Source organism: Chrysemys picta, chromosome 7 (assembly GCF_011386835.1).
Source record: "Chrysemys picta bellii isolate R12L10 chromosome 7, ASM1138683v2, whole genome shotgun sequence".
NCBI lineage: Eukaryota > Metazoa > Chordata > Testudines > Emydidae > Chrysemys > Chrysemys picta.
In genome coordinates this window covers 180,885-200,305 of record NC_088797.1, presented here as the reverse complement: position 1 = coordinate 200,305, position 19,421 = coordinate 180,885, and the positions used below count along the sequence as shown (strand labels likewise).

The 19,421-nt window shown below is 50.8% G+C and overlaps 1 protein-coding gene across 16 annotated transcripts in view; it reads right to left on the bottom strand.

Annotated features, from left to right (window-relative positions):
• Nucleotides 1-19,421, bottom strand: part of PLXNB1 (plexin B1) — a 226,144-nt gene that overhangs the window by 52,970 nt on the left and 153,753 nt on the right. For 15 of the 16 annotated variants that reach the window (XR_010589360.1, XM_065552777.1, XM_065552776.1 and 12 more), the window contains 6 exons: nt 17,732-18,601; nt 16,832-16,957; nt 15,746-15,868; nt 6,470-6,563; nt 6,035-6,201; nt 4,543-4,694 (listed from right to left, as the gene is read on the bottom strand). Coding sequence is in view for 15 of the 16 variants with exons in the window: in XM_065552777.1 (XP_065408849.1) it covers nt 4,543-4,694; nt 6,035-6,201; nt 6,470-6,563; nt 15,746-15,868; nt 16,832-16,957; nt 17,732-18,601 (1,532 nt within the window). In the remaining variant the exon portion in view is untranslated. The remainder of the gene's footprint in view (nt 1-4,542; nt 4,695-6,034; nt 6,202-6,469; nt 6,564-15,745; nt 15,869-16,831; nt 16,958-17,731; nt 18,602-19,421) is intronic. The other variant, XM_065552772.1, reaches the window with a different exon arrangement.

Below are 19,421 nucleotides of genomic sequence, written 5' to 3'. Positions count from 1 at the left end.
TGCCTTGGCCGAGGTCCTTGCCCTACCAGGACCTCCAAGCCTTAGACACAGAAGCACCTACAGCAGTTGACATTGCTACACAGCAGCAGCTCCTTGCCTTCACAGCAGACGGTGCAGTAGGACTGCTAACCGTCGTCATCCACTGCTTTCACTGCAACTCTGCTCTCCTGCTCCCCAGCGACGAGCTCGGGGGATCCGTTCTGGTCCTCCTGGGTGCTGCTGGCAGCAGACGGTGCAGTAGGACTGCTAACTGTTGTCATCCACCGCTTCTGCTGCAACTCTGCTCTCCTGCTCCCAAGCGACGAGGTCGGGGGATCTGTACTGGTCCTCCTGGGTGCTGCTGGCAGCAGACGGTGCAGTAGGACTGGTAATCGGCCTCGTCGAACATGTAGCTTGGCTGCGGGTTCTGGGAACATCTTCCCTGCCCGGCTCCTAGCAACCTCCAGGGTATGGTGTACGGCTCCATCACTTCCCCTGCAACTCTGCTCTCCTGCTCCCCAGCGGCGAGCTGCTTGCTGTGTGCTCCATATTATCTGTGAGAGTAAGGGGGAGACATTTATGGTGGGGTGGGAGGTTGAGGCAAATCACCTGGCGTCCGATTTTGAGCAGCCAGACACCAGGGCGATTAGAAGAGCACAGCAAGGCGCGCTGCGCATCCGAGAGGCTTTGAAAACCATGACTTTCATGACTAGCCAGGCTTCAGTGTGACAGTTGTGTGTGTTTCTCTTTGATGCAAACCCGCCCCCTTTGTTGATTTTAATTCCCTGTAAGCCAACCACCCTCCCCCCTTCGAAATAAAGTAACTATTGTTTTGAAACCATGCATTCTTTCTTTCTTTCTTATAAAAAAAAAAAAAGGGTAGTGACTCTGTGAAATGTGCGGGCCTTTTTAGATTTTAGGTGATAAAAAATGAGATAACGGATAAGGTAGCCCGAGTGGGGTGGGGGAGGAGGGAAGGACAAGGCCACATTGCTTATTGTAGCCACACTAAAAATCAAACTGTTTGAATGACAGCCTTCTGTTGCTTGGGCCATCCTCTGGAGTGGAGTGGCTGGGTGCCTGGAGCCTCCCCCCCCCCCGCCCGCTTTCTTGGGTATCTGGGTGAGGAGGCTATGGCACATGGGGAGGAGGGTAGGCGGTTATACAGTGGATGCAGCGGGGGTCTGTGCTCTTGTTGGCTTTCCTGCAGCTCCAATGGATGCTTCATCATGTCCGTTTGCTCCCCCAACAGACGCTTCATCATGTCCGTTTGCTCCCCCATTAGCCTCAGCATCGTGTCCTGCCTCCGCTCTTCACGCTCACTTAATTCTTTCCTGGCCTCTGCCACTGAATGCCTCCATGCATTAAGCTGTGCCCTATCAGTGCGGTAGGATGGCATGAGCTCGGAAAACATGTAATTGCGAGTGCGTTTTTTTCACCTTCTAATCTGCAATAACCTCAGGGACGGAGACGATAGGGGTTGCGTAGAAACATTCTGCACTCTATGATTCTGGGGGGACTGCATGGTCTCCTGTGCTGCTGAGTTCGCCACGCTGACCAAACAGGAAATGAAATTCAAAAGTTTCCAGGGCTTTTCCTGTGTACCTGGCTAGTGCATCGGAATTCAAAGTGCTGTCCAGAGCGGTCACAATGGAGCACTCTGGGATAGCTCCCGGAGGCTAATACCATTGATTTGCGTCCGCACTACCCCAAATTCGACCCAGCAAAGTCGATTTTAGCACTACTCCCCTCGCTAGGGAGGAGTACAGAAGTTGATTTTAAGAGCCCTTTAGGTCGACGGAACGGGGTTAGTTGTGTGGACGCATTCATTTTTAAATGGACCTAATGCGGCTAAATTTGACCTAACCCCGTAGTGTAGACCAGGCCTAAGATGCCACAAGTACTCCTCGTTCTTTTTGCTGATACAGACTAACACTGCTACCACTCTGAGTCAGGAGAGTGAATGCACACTGCTTTCTTCTGCTGAAACAGAGGTGGAAGTATATTCTTCTCCCACCACAGTAGTTTCTGTGTTTTCACCATCTTGTCTGGGATTACAGAACAATATTCCTTTTTACTATGGGTTACAACATGAACAGTCTGAGTCATGGTTAAGTTGTCAGTCCCCACCAGTATTTCCATAGTAATGCAATTCAACATCCCAACTTTTAAGATACATTCTGTGCCTTCCCATCCAAATGCACTAGAGACAAATGTGCAGGAATTTAAGATCTTTCCAACACCGAAATGTCACTCTCTCGGACCAGGCTTTCCCTGACCAGAGAAATCTGAGCCCCACTGTCACTCCGTATTAGGCAATCTCAACTTTAATAAATTCCAAGTCCACCACATCTGGGTCAGACCTCACAGATTTAATCAGGGGCCTCTAGGCTCCTTGGTTAATGACAAATGCATTAATATGGGTTATGGCTTAGATTCTTTTAGTTTAAGGCAATTATTTCTCATGTGCTGAGTGGAATTACACTGGTAGCATGTTCTTGGACCATTCTCCTAAATGGGGGGTCTGTGATGGTGATTTCTAAGAGGAGATGAATTCTGGGGAGGTAAATTCCTGGCTCACAACCACCCTCTCTCTTCCCATGGATAAAATGGGACCCTCCACTTAACACTGGGCTTCTGCCTTTCCCTCTGTGGTTTGCACTCACTGGATGCACTGACTTGTACAGAGGAATCAGGCAACCCTACCAACGAGGGAAGTCATCGTGCTACAATCCCCAACCTAAGTATAAGGCCTCTTGGCAAGACATTACTAAATGCTGCACAGAGTCATCCATTCACTGATAACATGCAAGTGCACCTCCTGCCCTGTGAGCCCTTAGACTGGTGCTGGAGCTACGGCTGACAGCAGGAGTTCCCATGGCCACTTCCCAGAGGATCCTACTCGACTCCCAGGGGTAAGGGAGCTGCTGACATGGGACAGAAGCAATGTAATTGTAACAGTCCTTGCCATGATAAGAGGTTACTCAGACATTCTGCTTTGCTCTTTGCTCCACCTCCCATGTCCATTCAGTTCTTCTCCCTCCCCTGCCCATGTGTCCCAGATGCCTGCTCCCTTGCTATCCTCCTGTGTTTACTGCCATACTCCCTGGTTCGTTTCTGCCTGCTCCCTTGATTGTGCTTCCCAGCAGCCCTGCTCCCCTGCACTTGTTTCCCTGTGGCCTAGGCCTCCTCTCACCTGCCTGTGTTGCCCAGACACATTCTTATGGCCCCCTTCCTTCACCTGATCCCCTAGACATATTGTCCAGCTACCTGAGTCTCTTCTCTCATGGACATTCCTATCCCATTTCTGGCTCCAGTCTCTGAAGGCAGATCTTGTTTCCCTTCCTCCTCCTCCTTTAAAGATGCCTCTAGAAATCTTCAGACTCTGGTTTGTGATGAAGAGTCTTGACACAAGGACCAGGTGCCAGCATCATGTGCCCTGCCAGCCACTTGCTGGCTACCAGCAAGTCATCTGGGGCCCACCAGGGCTCTATGGAGAACAGTTTGACTATCTCTGGCTAAGAGGATTTTGCTATCTGAAAGCTGCCTCATTTTCACCCTGGTTTTGCTGGTAGGTGGAGGTTGTCATTATGATGATGCTCCAGCTCTGTCTGGAGGTTGTAAGCAGGAATAAGAACCATGGTGTCACCTCCATCAACACTAGTCCCATGTTAAGTTACCTGTTGGCTGTGGTATGAGACAGTATTTTTTCAGCTGTGTAACTTGCACAAGCAACAGCTTTTTCTATCCTGTGATTAACTTGCACAAGCAACAGCAACACCTGGCCTTGGGGTCCCATGGTTTATTTAGCAGGAGAAGCGCTCCTCTGGCACTGGCAGCTTGTTCAGAATGTGGCAGCATGATCTGCTCACTGGCTTGAGTACACGTGACCAAACTAAACCGCCTCAGAGCTCTTTACATTTGATGCCTGTAAAGTGATGGATTAACCTTGGGCTCAATGGTCTTTAAAGCCCTTAGAAGTAGGCCCTGGCTGTATCTCAGACTTCCTCTTTGAGACTCTTCCTGACAGGTTGTACCTGGCACCCTCTCCCTATAAGGAATCCCAGTGCCTCATTTCAGGTTGTCAGGTGATGAGGTCTTTACTACAGAGGAGCTCACTCCCCATTCACATTAGTCTCAGCCTCTTGTCCCCTAAAATTTAACTGATGCCAACAAATGTGTTTTGGCTTTTCTTGAACATTTCCCTCCTTTCCCCTCCCTGTTTTTCAGAGCGTGTTTATTTCAGTCTGATATTTTTATCAAGACTGTATTACATTAGCTGTTTTTGTTGGGAGTGATGAGTGCTAGGGTTCAGGCCTCTTTAAAAATAAACAGCTTCTGTTCAAATTCAATGCCCAAGAGGTGAGTAGGTGGGGAAAATTGCTTTACTTGGGTGTCACTGCTCTTTGGAAGGTGCAAAAGGCAGCTCAGTTCCTGAGGCAGAAGGTATTGATCCAGGTTACCGTGGCTAGGGGGTGTGTGGAAATTACCCCATTCTGATGTCAGTGGCCCAGTGGGAAACCCAATGTCTCATTCCCTGTGGGAGTTTCACAGATACTCTACCTGCTGGAGATTTCATATTCTTGAGCATCTACAGCACAAGGAATTCCTGCAACTGTAACAGTTTCTGCAATATCCTGATGTTTCTGGCCGAGGTTTGAGCCAGCAATAGTGAGTCTAGTGCCACCTTCAACTGGTCCAGACAGGGGATAAACCTGCAAAGATACCCAAGCATGTGTTCATTTCATAGCACCTCAGATGCTGGCAGCCTAATATGGTGCTGGACCCAAAAAAGCCTAAGTTCTGTCCTCTTCCTGGGATGGACATCGGAGACACTTTTTGCTGGCCAAGACTTGTGTCAGGTTCTATTGCTATAGAGTAGCTGCTCTAACATCATAAGCAGGAAGGGCTACTCCTGGGGGAATTCTGTGCCAAAAAATTAAAAATTCTGTGCACAATATTTTTAAAATCTGTAAAATGCCACATATTTTATTTGTCAAAATAATACAATATAATCAACGGGAGCCCCAGCTGCCCGGGGCTGACAGCAGGTGGGAGTGCTCAAGGGGAAAATCACAAATTCTGTGTGAAGAAAAAAAATTCTGTGAGGAACATTAATTCTGCACAAATTTTGCATTGTATAATGGTGCAGAATTCCAGCAGGAGTAAAGTGCTGTAAATGAGAGACCAAGGATCCATGCCCTCCTCCTTCCCACACTTCGGTCTTATCACTGATCTTCACAAAGGTATAATTCCATTAAATTCCCCTTTAGAACAGCTGTGGCAGCCCATCCTTTTCCTACTCACTGCTGCACTGACTGCTTCTCTGGGGGCTCTGGTGATGAGGAGCTATTATATAAGCTGCTATCTATTACTTGTATTGCAGTAGTGTCCAGAGGCTCTCCCATAGGTTCAGTGCCCACTGCGCTAGGTGCTGCACAAAAACACAATCAAAAGACAGTTCATGCCCCTAAGAGTATATAGGATAAATAATGACAAGAAGCATCAAGTGGGTATAGCATGTAACTGGAGGGAGGACAAGGTGACAGCAAGGGGGACACAGGGTTACAGACACATACTCTACGGTACTCAGCAAGGGATAGGTCAAAAAGATTTTTCATTTTTTTAATAAACCAGAATTATTATTAACCTCTGCTCCCTCTTCCATCCCTGCCAAGTCACTGTCACTTCACCTTGTGCACCTTCATTATTTCAGTCTCGGCTATCACTATGCTAGTCTATCCCAATCACTGGCTTAGGACAGCAAGGGGATTCCACTCTTTGGACTTCATCCCCAATTCCTGGATCCAGCCGCTTCCTGCATCTTGGTTTCAATTGGTCTGAGGTATACATTTGTTTCTTTCATCTTGGCTACTACAGATTGGTTGCACTCTAGCACTTTGTGTCAGGCTCTCTGAACTCTCAGTGCTGAAGAATTAACAGTGGGAGAGGAACCGTCGTTGTTATTTGGACTATCAGTGAGGTTTTTTTTGGCTGCTTTGTGGAACCCCCATTGCCCTTGAGTGCAGTACAATAAAGAGTACTGGTTACTCACTGAATAAATGAGTGGTGCAGGACATATGTCCGCTATCTCTTCTGTGCAGGATCCTCGGAAGATGCAGCTGGGCCGCTCCCCTCCACACCACACACAGTTATACTTGGAGTCAGCCGTTTGGCAGCGGCTGCAATCAGAGTGTCCCATGGAGCAGTTATAGAGAGTTACTGCAGAGGAATGACATTCAAAAGGGCATCTATGAAAATCCCAACAATGCACAGAATGACCCCAGCAACCAAGCATCTGGCATCAACACACAAAATAACAACAACTCAGAGCCTGTAACATCCAGGCTTAAGGGCTGCCCCTGATTTCCCAGTGATGGGACTATTGTAGGACACACTGAACACCAACAGTCTCAATTTAAATTTTCCCAGCTACCCCTTGTCCCATTTCCTAAATCCCTCTTTTGCTGGTGAGGTGTCACTCTCCTACCATAGAGATCCACAGCGCTGTCCACTCGGAGGTGTTGCTTCCTCTGCACAAACACCACAGCATTGAATTCAAGTTGAGGTGCCAAGTAACTATACTGCAAAGAGACCAGAATGTCAGGGTATCAAAGGGACCAAATGAGGCCATTAACTAACTGGGTGAATAAACAGAAGTGCCTCAGTGCTTCACACAGTAGTTTAACACACGTTGCAGCAAATAACTTGCCTCTTTCATTACGAGACAAAGGGCCTGACTCTCAAAGATGGGCAGGGTAATTGCACATGTAAATGTGTGCATGCAAATGGCTATTTGTGTGCCTAACTGAACACCTGCAGATGCACACGCCCAATTGCATGTTAACATGTGTTATTTGTGCAAAAAACTCACTCCAGCTGAGACATCTTATGACAGAATGAGTATGACTCACCACTCTGTGAACCTGGTCAGTGTTCCCACATGAACCAAAGTGATGAAAGCATTGATTAAGTAGCAGGTGATTACCAAATCAACAAGGGGATTCAGCGCGTTAGCTGAGAATGTTTGAAAGAGACAGCAAGAGATGGGGAGGGCTGGAAGGAAGGGCCAGAGAAGCTTAAGATCTCAGACAACTGTGATCTCTTCCTCTCCACCCCGCTCCATGCCTTGGTAGTAGGGAAAGACTTGGGGGAAAGCTTTGTGCTGTGGGGAACAAACACTTTTAAAGTACATTGTAAATAAAACACAGAACTTGTCACCAGCGTGCATGAGGATTCTTTGCAGTAAGGAATCCAGTGTGAGGGAACCCCACCCTATGAGAACTGGGGGCTTGTCTGAAATCTTCTGCGCTGGGCAGTGGAACAGCAAAAGGAGTTTCAGAAAATCTTTCAAGCATTTCAACAGACCCAGCAACAAGCAAAACAGTCCTTGTTATCCTGACAGGTGGAATAACAACAGAACCTACAACAATTTATTGCACAGCGGGCGCAGGTGGAGCAACAGCTCATGGAGAAGCTGGTGAATCCCATGGCAGGGAACGATAACCGGGCGGTGGGCACAAGACTGTGCAAAATGGGCCCAACGGATAACCCTGATGCCTTTTTGTTGACACTCAAAAGGGTGGCATGAGGAGCGGGCTGGGAGAAGGGAGTATGGGCCCTCCAATTAGCTCCCTACACTTGGGAGAGGCACAAGCTGCCTACGTGGCACTGAGTGTTGCACAAGCAGCTGACTATGATATAGTAAAAGCAGCCGTATAAGGTGGCTCCAAGGTGAACTCTCGAATATCAGATACCTGGCGGGCTGACGTGACCACGACCAAGAACGCGACCATCCAGGAGAGGAGAAGGAGAGAGCAGGAAGCCAAAGGCTCGAAGGGGGGGGGGACCCGTGAGCTGTCACAGCACCACATGCAAGTCCCACAGAGGAACAGGATCTCTGATGTGCGGGTAGAGACACTCCAGGCCCTTGAGGAATCTGGCTGTGATATCTTGAGAGAAAACCGACCTGCCCTCGAGCGGTGGGTGGAAGGCTGAGATGGCTGCTAGATGGACCTTGATGGATGAGAGCAACGTGCCCTGAAGCCTGAGGTGCAGGAGGTAGTCTAGAATGATCTGCAATGGGCCTCGCTCGGGACAAACCCCCTTATTCGCCATCCAGCAGGTGAATAGCTTCCATTTGGACAGGTAGGTCACCCTAGTGGAGGGTTTTTACTGCCCAACAGGACTCATTGGACCTCAGACGAGCACTGCCGCTCTTGTGCGTTTAGCCACACAGCAGCCAAGCCATCAGATGAAGCGCTGTCAGGTTTGGATGCAGACTGCCGTGGTTCTGGGACAACAGGTCCGCCCTGAGCGGCATCCGGAACTGGGTCGCCACTGAGAGATCCAGCAGAGTGCTGAACCAGTGTTGGTGCGGCCACGCCAGCGCTGAGGATGACCTTCACCCTGTCCTGCTTGATTTTCATGAAGACTCTGCGCAGCAACGGCACTGGAGAGAAGGTGTACATCAGAGCCCCAACCATGGGAGCAGGAAGGCGTCTGACAGGGATCCCCTGTCCCTGCCCTGGAATGAGCAGAAGACGTGGCATTTCCTGTTCTTCCTGGACACGAATAAGTCCACCTGGGGAGTTCCCCACCTGTGGAAGATAGAACTGACCACCTCCAGGTGAAGGGACCACTCGTGGCGAGAGGAGAATGTTCTGCTGAGGTGGTCCGCCCAAGCGTTCCTAGCCCCTGGGAGGTGAACGGCCACGAGGTGGATGTCGTGCTGCAGGCAGAAATCCCTGATGTTGATGTGCAGAGACTGACTGTGACTGGACAAACGGCCTTGAGTACTAAGATCACCCAGGTGGGCTCCCCAACCCAGGTCCGAAGAGTCAGAGACAAGAGGCACTGACGAGACTGGGGCCGTGAAGGAGACTCCCTCCAGCACCAATGCGGGATCTTGCCACCAGGTAAGGGATGACAGTATGCTGTCCGTCACCCTGATCACCTGGTCCATACTGTGCCAGTTGGGGACATAAACCAATGCCAGCCATGCCTGTAGGGGCCTGAGGCGGAGTCTTGCATGCCAGACCACGTAAGTGCATACTGCCATGTGACCCAACAGTCTCAGGCACGTGTGGGCAGTGGTGAGTGGTTGGGCATGCAGAGATGAGATGAGATGAGGTCCACCATGGCATGGAACCAACTTTCAGGGAGAAAGGCTCTGGCTTGAGTGGAGTCGAGTATCGCCCCAATGAACTTATTTAAGAGTAGGTTAGATAAATGTCTATCAGGGATGGTCTAGACGGTATTTGGTCCTGCCATGCGGGCAGGGGACTGGACTCGATGACCTCTTGAGGTCCCTTCCAGTCCTAGAATCTATGAATCTATGAATTCTATATGTTGCACTGGGGTGAAGGTCGACTTTTTGTCATTTATTAATAGGCCCAGATAGTGGCTGGTGGAACAGACCAGATTGGGATGCCTCCGCGCCTGATCCGAGGACTGGCCCCTTATCAACAAGTCATTGAGGTACGGGTAGATCTGGACTCCCCAGATCTACTCATGTAGAGTGTTTGTGAACACTTTCAGGGCAGACGAGAGACCAAAAGGCAATGCCATGAACTGGAAATGGTACTGGCCCAACATGAAACAAAGGAAACGCTGGTTTCCCGGGAATATAGAAATACAGAAGTATGCGTCCATTAAATCAAGGGCAGCGTACCACTCTGCCGGATCCAAGGAGGGAATGACGGAGGCCAGGGAGACCATACGAAAACTTTTTGAGAGACTTGCTGAGGCGGCGCAGGTCTAAGATCGGTCTGAGACCCCCTTTTGCCTTCAGAATGAGGCAGTACAGGGAGTAAAACCCTCTTCCTTCTAGGTCTTGTAGAACCTCTTCCACTGCCCCTAGGCTCATGAGGTTTTCAACCTCCTGAACGAGGAGTTGCTCGTGAGAAGGGTCCCTGAAGAGGGACTGGGAAGGGGGATGGATGGGTTAGTCGGCTACAAACTGCAGGATATAACCCAATGAGACTGTGTCAAGCACCCAGCAGTCTGAGGTGATATGGGACCAGGCCAACCAGGAAAGGTGGAAGCGGTTGAGGAAGATGGGGAGCGGATCCGGTGCAGTAACTGGGGCATCATCCTCGGGCGCACTCTCAGAATGACTTCTGCTGACTACCTTGATACCTGGAAGGACCGGGCTGAGCAAGTGAAGGAGACGACGACCGGTGGCATCGCTTAAAACCTGTTTTTGTCCTCCTTTTTTTAGGAGCTGGAACGAGGGGTACCCCAAGACCTTGTGGAGGCAGCAGGGGGCGGAATAGCTTCCTGGCCTACTGAGGAGCATGAAGACCTAAGGAGCGGAGGTGGCCCGGGAAACTTTAAGGCCGTGGAGCCCAGCATCAGTTAGCTCCGAAAAGAGCCCCGTTCCCTCAAAAGGGAGGTCCTGGAGGGTATACTGCATCTCCTGGGATAGCCTGGAAGTCTGTAACCAGGAGCTATGCCTCATGGCTATTGCAGAGGCAACCACCCTGGACGCCGAGTACTTGGCGTCTCAGGCCATCGGGAGGATATCCCGGGCTACCGCCATGCCCTCATCTATCAGAGTGGCGAACTCCTGTGCCTGATCCTGTGGGAGGCTCGCTTTGAACTTGCTGACCAAGTCCCACAGGTTGAAATTGTACCTGCCAAGTAGTGCCTGATGGTTAGAGACCCTGAATTGGAAGCTCACTGTGGAATAAATCTTTCTGCCAAATAACTCTATAGTCTCTTGGCATCTTTATTTTTGGGGATGCCACTCACCTGGCCCTTTAGTTGATGGCAGACATGACCAGGGACCCCACAGGAGGGTGCGTGTATAGATATTCAACCCCCTGGGCGGGGACATAGTACTTCTTTTCCATCTTTTTGGACGTGGGCGGAATGGAAGATGGGGTCTGCCATACCGACTTAGCGATCTTCAGGACCCCTTGGTGAACAGGCAATGTGACCCAGGCTGGGGCAGAGGAGGGAATGACATTGAAGAGGTCATCGGGCTCCTCAGCTAGCTCCTCGACCTCCAAGTTCACGTGGGCCGCCACCCTTTTATGGAGGGCTTGGTGCTCCCTGATGTCATCAGAGAAGCAGCTAGTTTGTGAGGGCCCCGCCACCGCCTCATCTGGGGACGATGAGGATGACTGCACCGCCAAAGGCTGGGGGGCGTCCCCTTGCTGCATTGGGAACTGCTCCATGGTCCCCGGGTCCTCCCTCGAGGTCACCGCTTCAGATTGGGCCCCTTGCTCCAACACCGGTGCCGGCTGTGCCAGGGGTAGCTTGTCCAATGTCGCTTGGGAGGAGTGCTGGGAGTATGGTGCCGGCATTACAGGCACCCATGGTGGGTTCCAGTATTGCAACTGGGCGGGCCATTGCCCCTGACCCCATGCTGGTGCCACGGGCGCTTTGGTGGGCTCCCATTTGGGAGACTATTTGTCCTGGACAGGGGAAGGGCTAAACTGTCCCTCCAACCCAGACCACTGTTCTTCTGGGGACCAGGGCGGGGCCGTGGAAGCCTGAGTCTGTCGACTGACTCTTGTCAGCAACCGGTACGGGGAAGGCGAGTGCCAGTTCCTGCCCAAAGAATGGTACCGTAGCCCTGGCGACCGATGCCGCGACTAGGAACGGTCTCGCGTCTGAGGAGACCAACACCTAGGCGACCTGCAAGGCGATGGTGACTGGCACCTTGGTGATCTCTGGTGGGAGGACTGTCAGTACTGAGAATACGGGGATTGCCATCGCGACTCTGGAGTCCCGTGTCTTGTAAGCGGAGACCGTGGCGTCGTAGACCTGGGCCTCCTGGCCAGAGACCAGGGCTCAGTACCGGGGTCCTTGGCTGTGGCAAAAGGGAATGACACCTGCAGTCCAGGGACCGGGGGCATTCCACTGCCTTTAGGGGCAGTCCCATCATCAGCTTGGTCGTCTGAGCTGGTGACTTGGCGGGATCTACCATGTGGCCAGGCATCTGCAGTGCTGGTTGGCCTAACTGTTCTTTGGCTGCCAGGCCCGCCTTGGGCACAAATGGCCCTGCTATGGGCCAGGACCCCCTACTGCTTCTCAGAGCCAGAGGTAGCTCCCTGGCTGGATTAGGTGGTCTGACCAAGCGGTACCCCCGAGAGCCTCCATTGCGGGCACGAGGCCTAGCTCAGGTCCTTTGCGCAGTGCCTGCAGACCAGACGACTTAGACCACTTCTTCGGTACTGGCGAGGGGGACCGGTGCCGGCTGGATCCCAGTGCCAGCGGTGCACCGACGCTGAAGTACCGGGTGTGGAGTCCGAGTGCGAGGGCTCCGATGCTGGGCGCAGAACAGCCTCCATAAGGAGGGCCCTTAATCGAATGTCCCGCTCTTTTTGAGTTTGGGGATGAAAATTTTTGCAGATCCGGCACTTGTCTTTTCGATGGGACTCCCTCCCCCAGGCACTTCAGACAACTCCCGTGAGGGTCGCTAATGGGCATTGGCCGGCTGCATTCAGAACAAGTCTTAAAGGCTGGTGAGCGGGGCATGCCCCACTCCGGGACTCTAACTACTAAACTACTAGCAATAATCACACCTCAGATTAGCTAACTAATCACTGACTAAATAACAAAGGAGAACGATATGAACAGTGAAGAACCGCTAATGCTCTTGCTAAGCAAGACCAGGCACTCCAACCAACTGTCACAGGCGATAAGAGGGAACTGAGAGGGCGTAGGGCCAGTGGTGCCTGATATACTGCCGCATGAGCGCAGCAGTCCAGAGAGCACCACAGCCAGCCCTACGGATACTGCTAAGGCAAAAGTCTCCGACAACTGTGCACGTGGGCATGCATACCTAGAATGGAATCAACACGAGCAAGCACTTGAAGGCGGCCACCGATGAGGCTTGCACCCTAGTCGAGTGGGAGGTTACAATTGCCGGTGGAGGCACTTTCGCCTGATCATAGTAAAATTGGATGCAGACAGTGATCCAGGATGAAATTCTCTGGGTAGACACCGGACGACCTTTCATCCTACCTGCCACCAGGACGAACAGCTGCATTGACTTACAGAACAGTTTGGTCCTTTCGATGTAAAAGGCTACCGAGTGCAATCTACGTTCCTTCTCAGACTTGTGAGGCTTTGGGAAAAAGATTGGCAAGAATATGTCCTGACTCGCGTGAAACTGCAAAACAACCTTGGGCAGGAAAGCTGGGTGCAGCCACAGCTGGACCTTGTCCTCAAAAAACACCATATAGGGCGGCTCCAAATTAAGTGCCCTAATCTCAAAGACCCTATGGGCAGATGTTATTGCCACCAGGAACGCCACCTTGCAGGAGAACAGAAAAAGGGAACCGGAAGCTAATGGCTGGAAGGGGGCCCCCCACGAGCCGTGCCAGCACTAGATTCAGGTCCCAAGCAAGGACAGGGTCCCAGACATGAGGATAGAGTCACTTCAGACCTTTTAGAAACTGGATCGTCATGTTGTGGGTGAAGACCGACCTGCCCTGAAATGGAGGGTGAAAGGCTGATACAGCAGCCAAGTGGATCTTAATTTATGAAAGGGACAAGCCCTGGAGATAGAGATGTAGAAGGTCGTCCAAAGTCAACTGAAGTGAGGCCTGCTTTGGCCTAATACCCTGGTCCGAGGCCCAGCACATGAACCATTTCCATTTGGCCAGGTAGGCTGCCCTGGTGTAGGGCTTTCTGCTGCCCAACAAGACCTGTTGGACACAGGCCAAGCACTCCTCCTCTGTGCATTCAGCCATGCAGCTGCCAGGTTCGGGTGCAGGAGACTGGCGTAGTTCTGGGACAGCAGATCCGACCAGAGAGGCAGCTACAGCGGGGTGTCACTGAGAAGTCCAGCAGCATGCCGAACCAATGTTGGCGAGGCCAAGCCGGGGCTATCAGGATCACCTTCACCCTGTCCTGTTTGATCTTCATGAAGACTCTGGATTAATGGCACTGCTGGGAAGGCATACATCAGAGCCCCCAACCATCGGAGTAAGAAGGCATCTGACAAAGAGCCCCTGTCGATCCCCCAAACCGAGCAGAACACGTGGCATTTCCAGTTCTAGCAAGTCATGAACAAGTCCACTCAGGGAGATCCCCACTTTCAGAAGATCACACTGACCACCTCAGGGATGCACTCCCATGTAGCTCCGGGGTACTCGGTGCTGGGTCATGCTTCTTCGACTTCTTTTTAGGCACCAATGAAGGGGAGAGGTGCTGGGTAAAGCCCAGTGCCGGGGGTGCACTACACACCAAGGCTGAAGTACCGGGAGTCGACTCCGTCTGGGATGGCTCCGAGGCTGGGCAGAGAGTGGCCTCCATGAGGATGGGCCTCAAATGGATGTTGCACTCTTTCTGTGTTCTGGGACGAAAGTTCTTATAGATGCAACACTTCTCTTTTACATGTTATTCCCTAAAGCATTTCAGGCAGCTGCTATGGGGGCCACTAACAGGCAAAGGCCTGTTGCAGTCGGCGCAGGGCTTAAAACCCAGAAACCAGGGCATTCCCCCCCACCTGGGGCAAAGTCCCCACTGGGACCCTAACTTACTAACTACAGTGCTTAACAACTACTTCACTAGCTAACTACTGTAAACAAACTATTTACAACACTAAAATGTGAAGCAAAGGAGAAAAACTAGTGATCGCTTGCTAGGCAAGGGAAAGGTGCTCCGACCAACCACCACGGATGGTAAGAAGGAAATGAGAGGGCGTAGGGCCGGTGGTGCCAAATATACCGACACATGAGCGCACACTCCAGAGGGTGCCACAGCCGACCCTATGAATACCACTAAGGCAGAAATCTCCAACAACTATGCAAGTGGGCGTGCACAAACCTAGAATGGTGTGCATGAGCAAGCACTTGAAGCATCCATGATCTCTACCCCCAACCTCCTCACCATAACATCCTCGCCTAGCCTTCTATGACAACCACAGGAGTCAAATGACCCCAAGTCCCCACCCAAAGCCATTACCATGTTTCAACCCTCTAGGCCTCTCAAAGGCAATCAGAGAAGCTGCTAGAGCAGTTGGGTGCCCAGACAGGGACCTCTAGGGACAGCTGCATGCGCCATCCACTCCAGGCTATTTACAAATCCGCTCCACATGCCACATAGCAGCACACCCCCGCCTCACCCCCCTCCAAAACCCCCCTCCTCACCCCCCTCCAATCTCTCATCCGGGTAGAAACAGCCCACAATCTCTGGGCCAATATCCCTCTCTCTCCTGTTGCAAAGGCCAGGCGTAATACATTAATGTTATCTATAACTCTAGCACCTTCAGCAGGCTGGGATTGTACATGCTACATATCTCATGCTTGCATCTATCTTACTTTCTGTTATTTTGGTTTTCTCCCAGAGGCTTTCTGCAAAGGAGCTGTCCCCAATTCCAGAAGAGCCCACAAACAGGTAAACAAAGCACTGCTAGTGGGAGTGATAGAGTGCTAAATGAAAGGGCAATGGAGCTAATCTTTTGGATATCATAGGAATGGTAGTGAGATATGTTACAGCGATGGCATTGTTCTCTGCCACAATCATGGCATTATCACTGTACTATGGCACAGATAAAACTAACCTTCTGCTAGCTGAAGACTTAATTATTATTACTTATCTTACAGCAGCCTCAGGGATCAGGGCCCTGTTGTGCCAGGCACCGTACAAACACAGAACAGAAAGATGGGTCTCTGCTCCAAAGAGCTCACAATTTAAGTAGTTTTTAGTCTTCTCTCTAGTCAGACTAAGAGGATCATCAACAAAAACCTGGATGAGATTGGATTAGTGGGAAGTCTGAATAGCTTCTGCCATCTCAAATACTTACCTGGTGTAGCTGACATGTGATGTAGCAGAGTGATCGGTTTGCTTCCTCCCCCTCAACATAAGCATCCATCACCACTGTTCTCCCCTCCACAATCAGGACACACTCATAGTCCCATTGCTGATCCTACAGCCAGGAAGAGAGAGACAGCTTCACCAGTATCCACTCACACGACCAAACCAACAAACAGAGACTTTCAAGCACACACACCTATGCTCCCCCATAAAACTTCTCCTCCTGTTCCCATCTCAGAGCCCTTTTCCATACCACTCCCTACGCATGCAACATGCTCCTTGGTCTCATTTGCCATGCCATCTTTCTCCTGCATTCTAGTCCCTCCTATACTCTCCCTTCTTCATGATCCCCACATGAGAGGAATCAAATCAAGACCACAAACAAATTAATTCCCAGAAGACACACACTGTATGCTGGGAAGAGGAGAGGGTTCCTATCAAAAGACTTCAGCCCAGAAGCAGGGGGATTAGAGGGGGAAAAAAAGCACTAGAGAAAGAATTAGAAAAATGAGCCAGGGTATGTGTCAGTCACCAACCATGCTTGTACGTACAATATACACTTCAACAGAGAAAGGTAACAATTAGTCTGTAACTGAAAGAAATAGGTCACATGCCCTGAAACCTATCAGGTTCCAGTTGTAGTTTGTACATAAATCTATCAAGCACTATCATTCCAGAGAGGTTATTGAAGTAGTCTTCAAACTTTGGAGACAAATATGATTTTCACCTGTGACTGTAAATGCAGCCCAAAGGAACCAGAGTTTTTGAGGATCTGTAAGGCTTAATTTTAACTCTGTTGTAGAAGCTTCAGATGTGGAATAGCCACACGGACATTTTACTACATCAGGAGAAGGGGACAGGGCAATGAAAAATGGAAGAACTGCGCTCAGCTTTTGAGGTTTAAAATGGAATGAAAAGGGACTCAGCAGGGACCCACCCTGGATACGCAGTCCCCACATGCTTCAGCGAGGTGCCCTTAAATTTGACGTATCTAGGAACCGAGGTGCCAGAGGCTGCCCACAGGGTGCCTTGCTCCAAGCAAACCTCTTCTCAGTGGGAAGCAACAGGCACATACCTGATACAGATGGAAGTTTTTCCCCAGCAGGGTTATCTTCTGCTCCACGTTGACTGGGAGCAGAGAGGATCCCTGAATGCCCTGCACACAGGGACAGGCTCCAGGACCCCAGCTAAACTCCTCATTCTGAAAGACAAACACCCATAGAGAGCACCCCCGGCACAGGGAATTGAACTTGACTGCAACAATTAACACAGGCAAATACAGGAATGAAATTTCATCCTAACAGAAGGGGAAGCTGGGCTCACTGGGTATTTTTATACTTGGAGCTGATTGCCAGCAAGCCTAGACATACTCACACTCATTGAGTTAGCATGCTGAGAACTACAGTAGAGCTGGGGTAGGCCAGGCAGTGGTGAGTGGCAGCATGGACTAGCCATGCCAAGTACATAGCAACAGGCTCAGACGGGTTTGTACTAAGCATGGCTAGCCCATAGCCTCCTTGGTACTACCCATGCTACTGCAGCTACACTTCTCTTTTTAGCAACCTAGCTCAATGACAGCTACAGCGAGTATGTGTATGCAGGCTGGGAATCACACCCCTAGCTCATAGTGTAGACCCAGCCATTTACTACAGGGGTAAGGAGAGCAATATAAGACCCCAAAGACAGCGAGCAGGAGAAAGTAGACACCCTAGGAATGGTGTACCAGGAAACCCGTCGCTTGGGCACTGTGCAGCTTCCAGGTAAATGGCCACGCTACAACACCAAAACCCCTTCCTTCCTCAGGCTGCCATTTCCCACTCTGAACACATCACCATCCTTTGGCTCCTCCTTCTCCTCCAGGAGACCCCATCTTCCTTCCTGTGACGTAATGTCTCCCAGTTTGGTGACCTGCATCTGAATTTCAAAGTAGACCATAGCTCTAAAGGTAGGTCTGAGAGCTGCATCAGAGACTCACCAACTCCAAAAATCCAGGGGCATCATATTGATAGTCAAAATCAGGGTGCAGAATTCTGGGGAAATCAGGGGCATCCCTCTCTGAAGAGTCTCCATCGCCTGAGAGAAGAGTGGAAGCAGAGAAGGGTGACGTATCATTCTCGGTCTGCAGTGAATCCATCCAATCCTCTATGTCCTTGAGCTCTGTGCCTTCCCCAAGTGGCCAGTCAGGAAGGACTGAAGATGGGACCTCAGAGGGAGGCAGTTCTGTCTTTAGGTCTCCTGGGAAATCAGCAGAGGAGGTGGGGGCACTAGAAGTTTGGTTGGGGGTGAAAGGAGATGGGATGGCAGATGTGGGTGCCTCAGAGGTTGGTAAAGTAGTAGTGGGAGGCCACGTGGAATTTGTGATGTCAGGGGGAGGGGTTAATGCTGCCACAACTGGCTGCAGAGTATTGAAGGCAGCAGTGGTGGGTGGATCAGTGAACCACACTTCTGGGGCTGTGGCTAGTTCAGAGGTAGGCAGAGCTGTATGGTCTGCAGGCTCTGCTGGGCTAGTAGTGACAGATGCTACAGTAGGATTTATGGCAAGGCTGGTAGTAGCGGGCTTGTCTGTTAGGGGTAGCACCGTAGATTCAGTGGTGATCTTGAGAAAGGTGAGAATGGCTGTAGTTGGAGTTGATGCATGTGTGTGGCTAAAGGTCCCTGTGGGATGAGCAGTCATGGCAGAGACTGCAGGCAGAGTGGTGGGGACTGACTCTGTGATGGGAGTGTGGGTAACCACCATAGTGACTGGGGGAGTGATGGGTTTGGTGGCTACAGTCAGCGTGTTGGTGGAGGTCATGGTGGTGGAAGCAGCTGAAGAAAGAAATGGACTTGAGGTTGGAATTTGTGTCTGAAGGGAGCCATTGAGATGGGGTAGAGAGAGAGAGAGAATCACAGAGTGAGCATGAAAACAGCAACATGTGAGAGAAAGACACAAGCAAAAAACAACAGTCAGTCGGATTCCATGTCAAAAGGGAATTCCCAGGAGGCCATTTGACCCTTCTGAGATTTCTACTGAGAGAGAGATGAGCCTCTCACACCAGTTGGCTTCGCTGAGCACAGGGAATAAAGGCTAACACTGCACATCCTAGAGAGAGATTCTGAGGGCCTGAAACTCTCAGAGTATGAAGGATTAACTCAATTATCAGCTTCTCCTCTTGTACAGCTTCATCCACCCTTCCCCACACCAACAGACACCTGTCCCTCCCAGCTGGTGCTCCCTGCTCATCTTCTTCACCCTGTAACGTGCCCCAGCCTGTCACACTTCTCCCCAGGCCAATTCTCTCTTGCTCCCTACCTGTCTCCCTACTATCCGTTCCCTGATGGTTTTCTCCCAGACTCTTGATGCCTCATAGCTTCCCCAGATCCCTTACATCAGGATCGCAGGCTGGGCATGAGGGAGGGTTTCTGGATGAGTTATGACTCACTCTGAATAAGAGGCCCATCCTGCCTCACTGCCCTGCTGCTGGAAACCTTTCCTCAGCCCCCCACCCCACAATACCTGAGAAAACTCTACAAAGCAGCCAGGCTCTGAGGGTTCAGGAGCCCCTCTTTAGTATCAGAAGGGGACACATACTCCTCTTGACACTCTCAGCCCACAGCAGCAAGATGGCTGCCATCTTAATCTGAGTAAAAACATAATCTTTCATGACTTCAGTGGCATTCTTTGC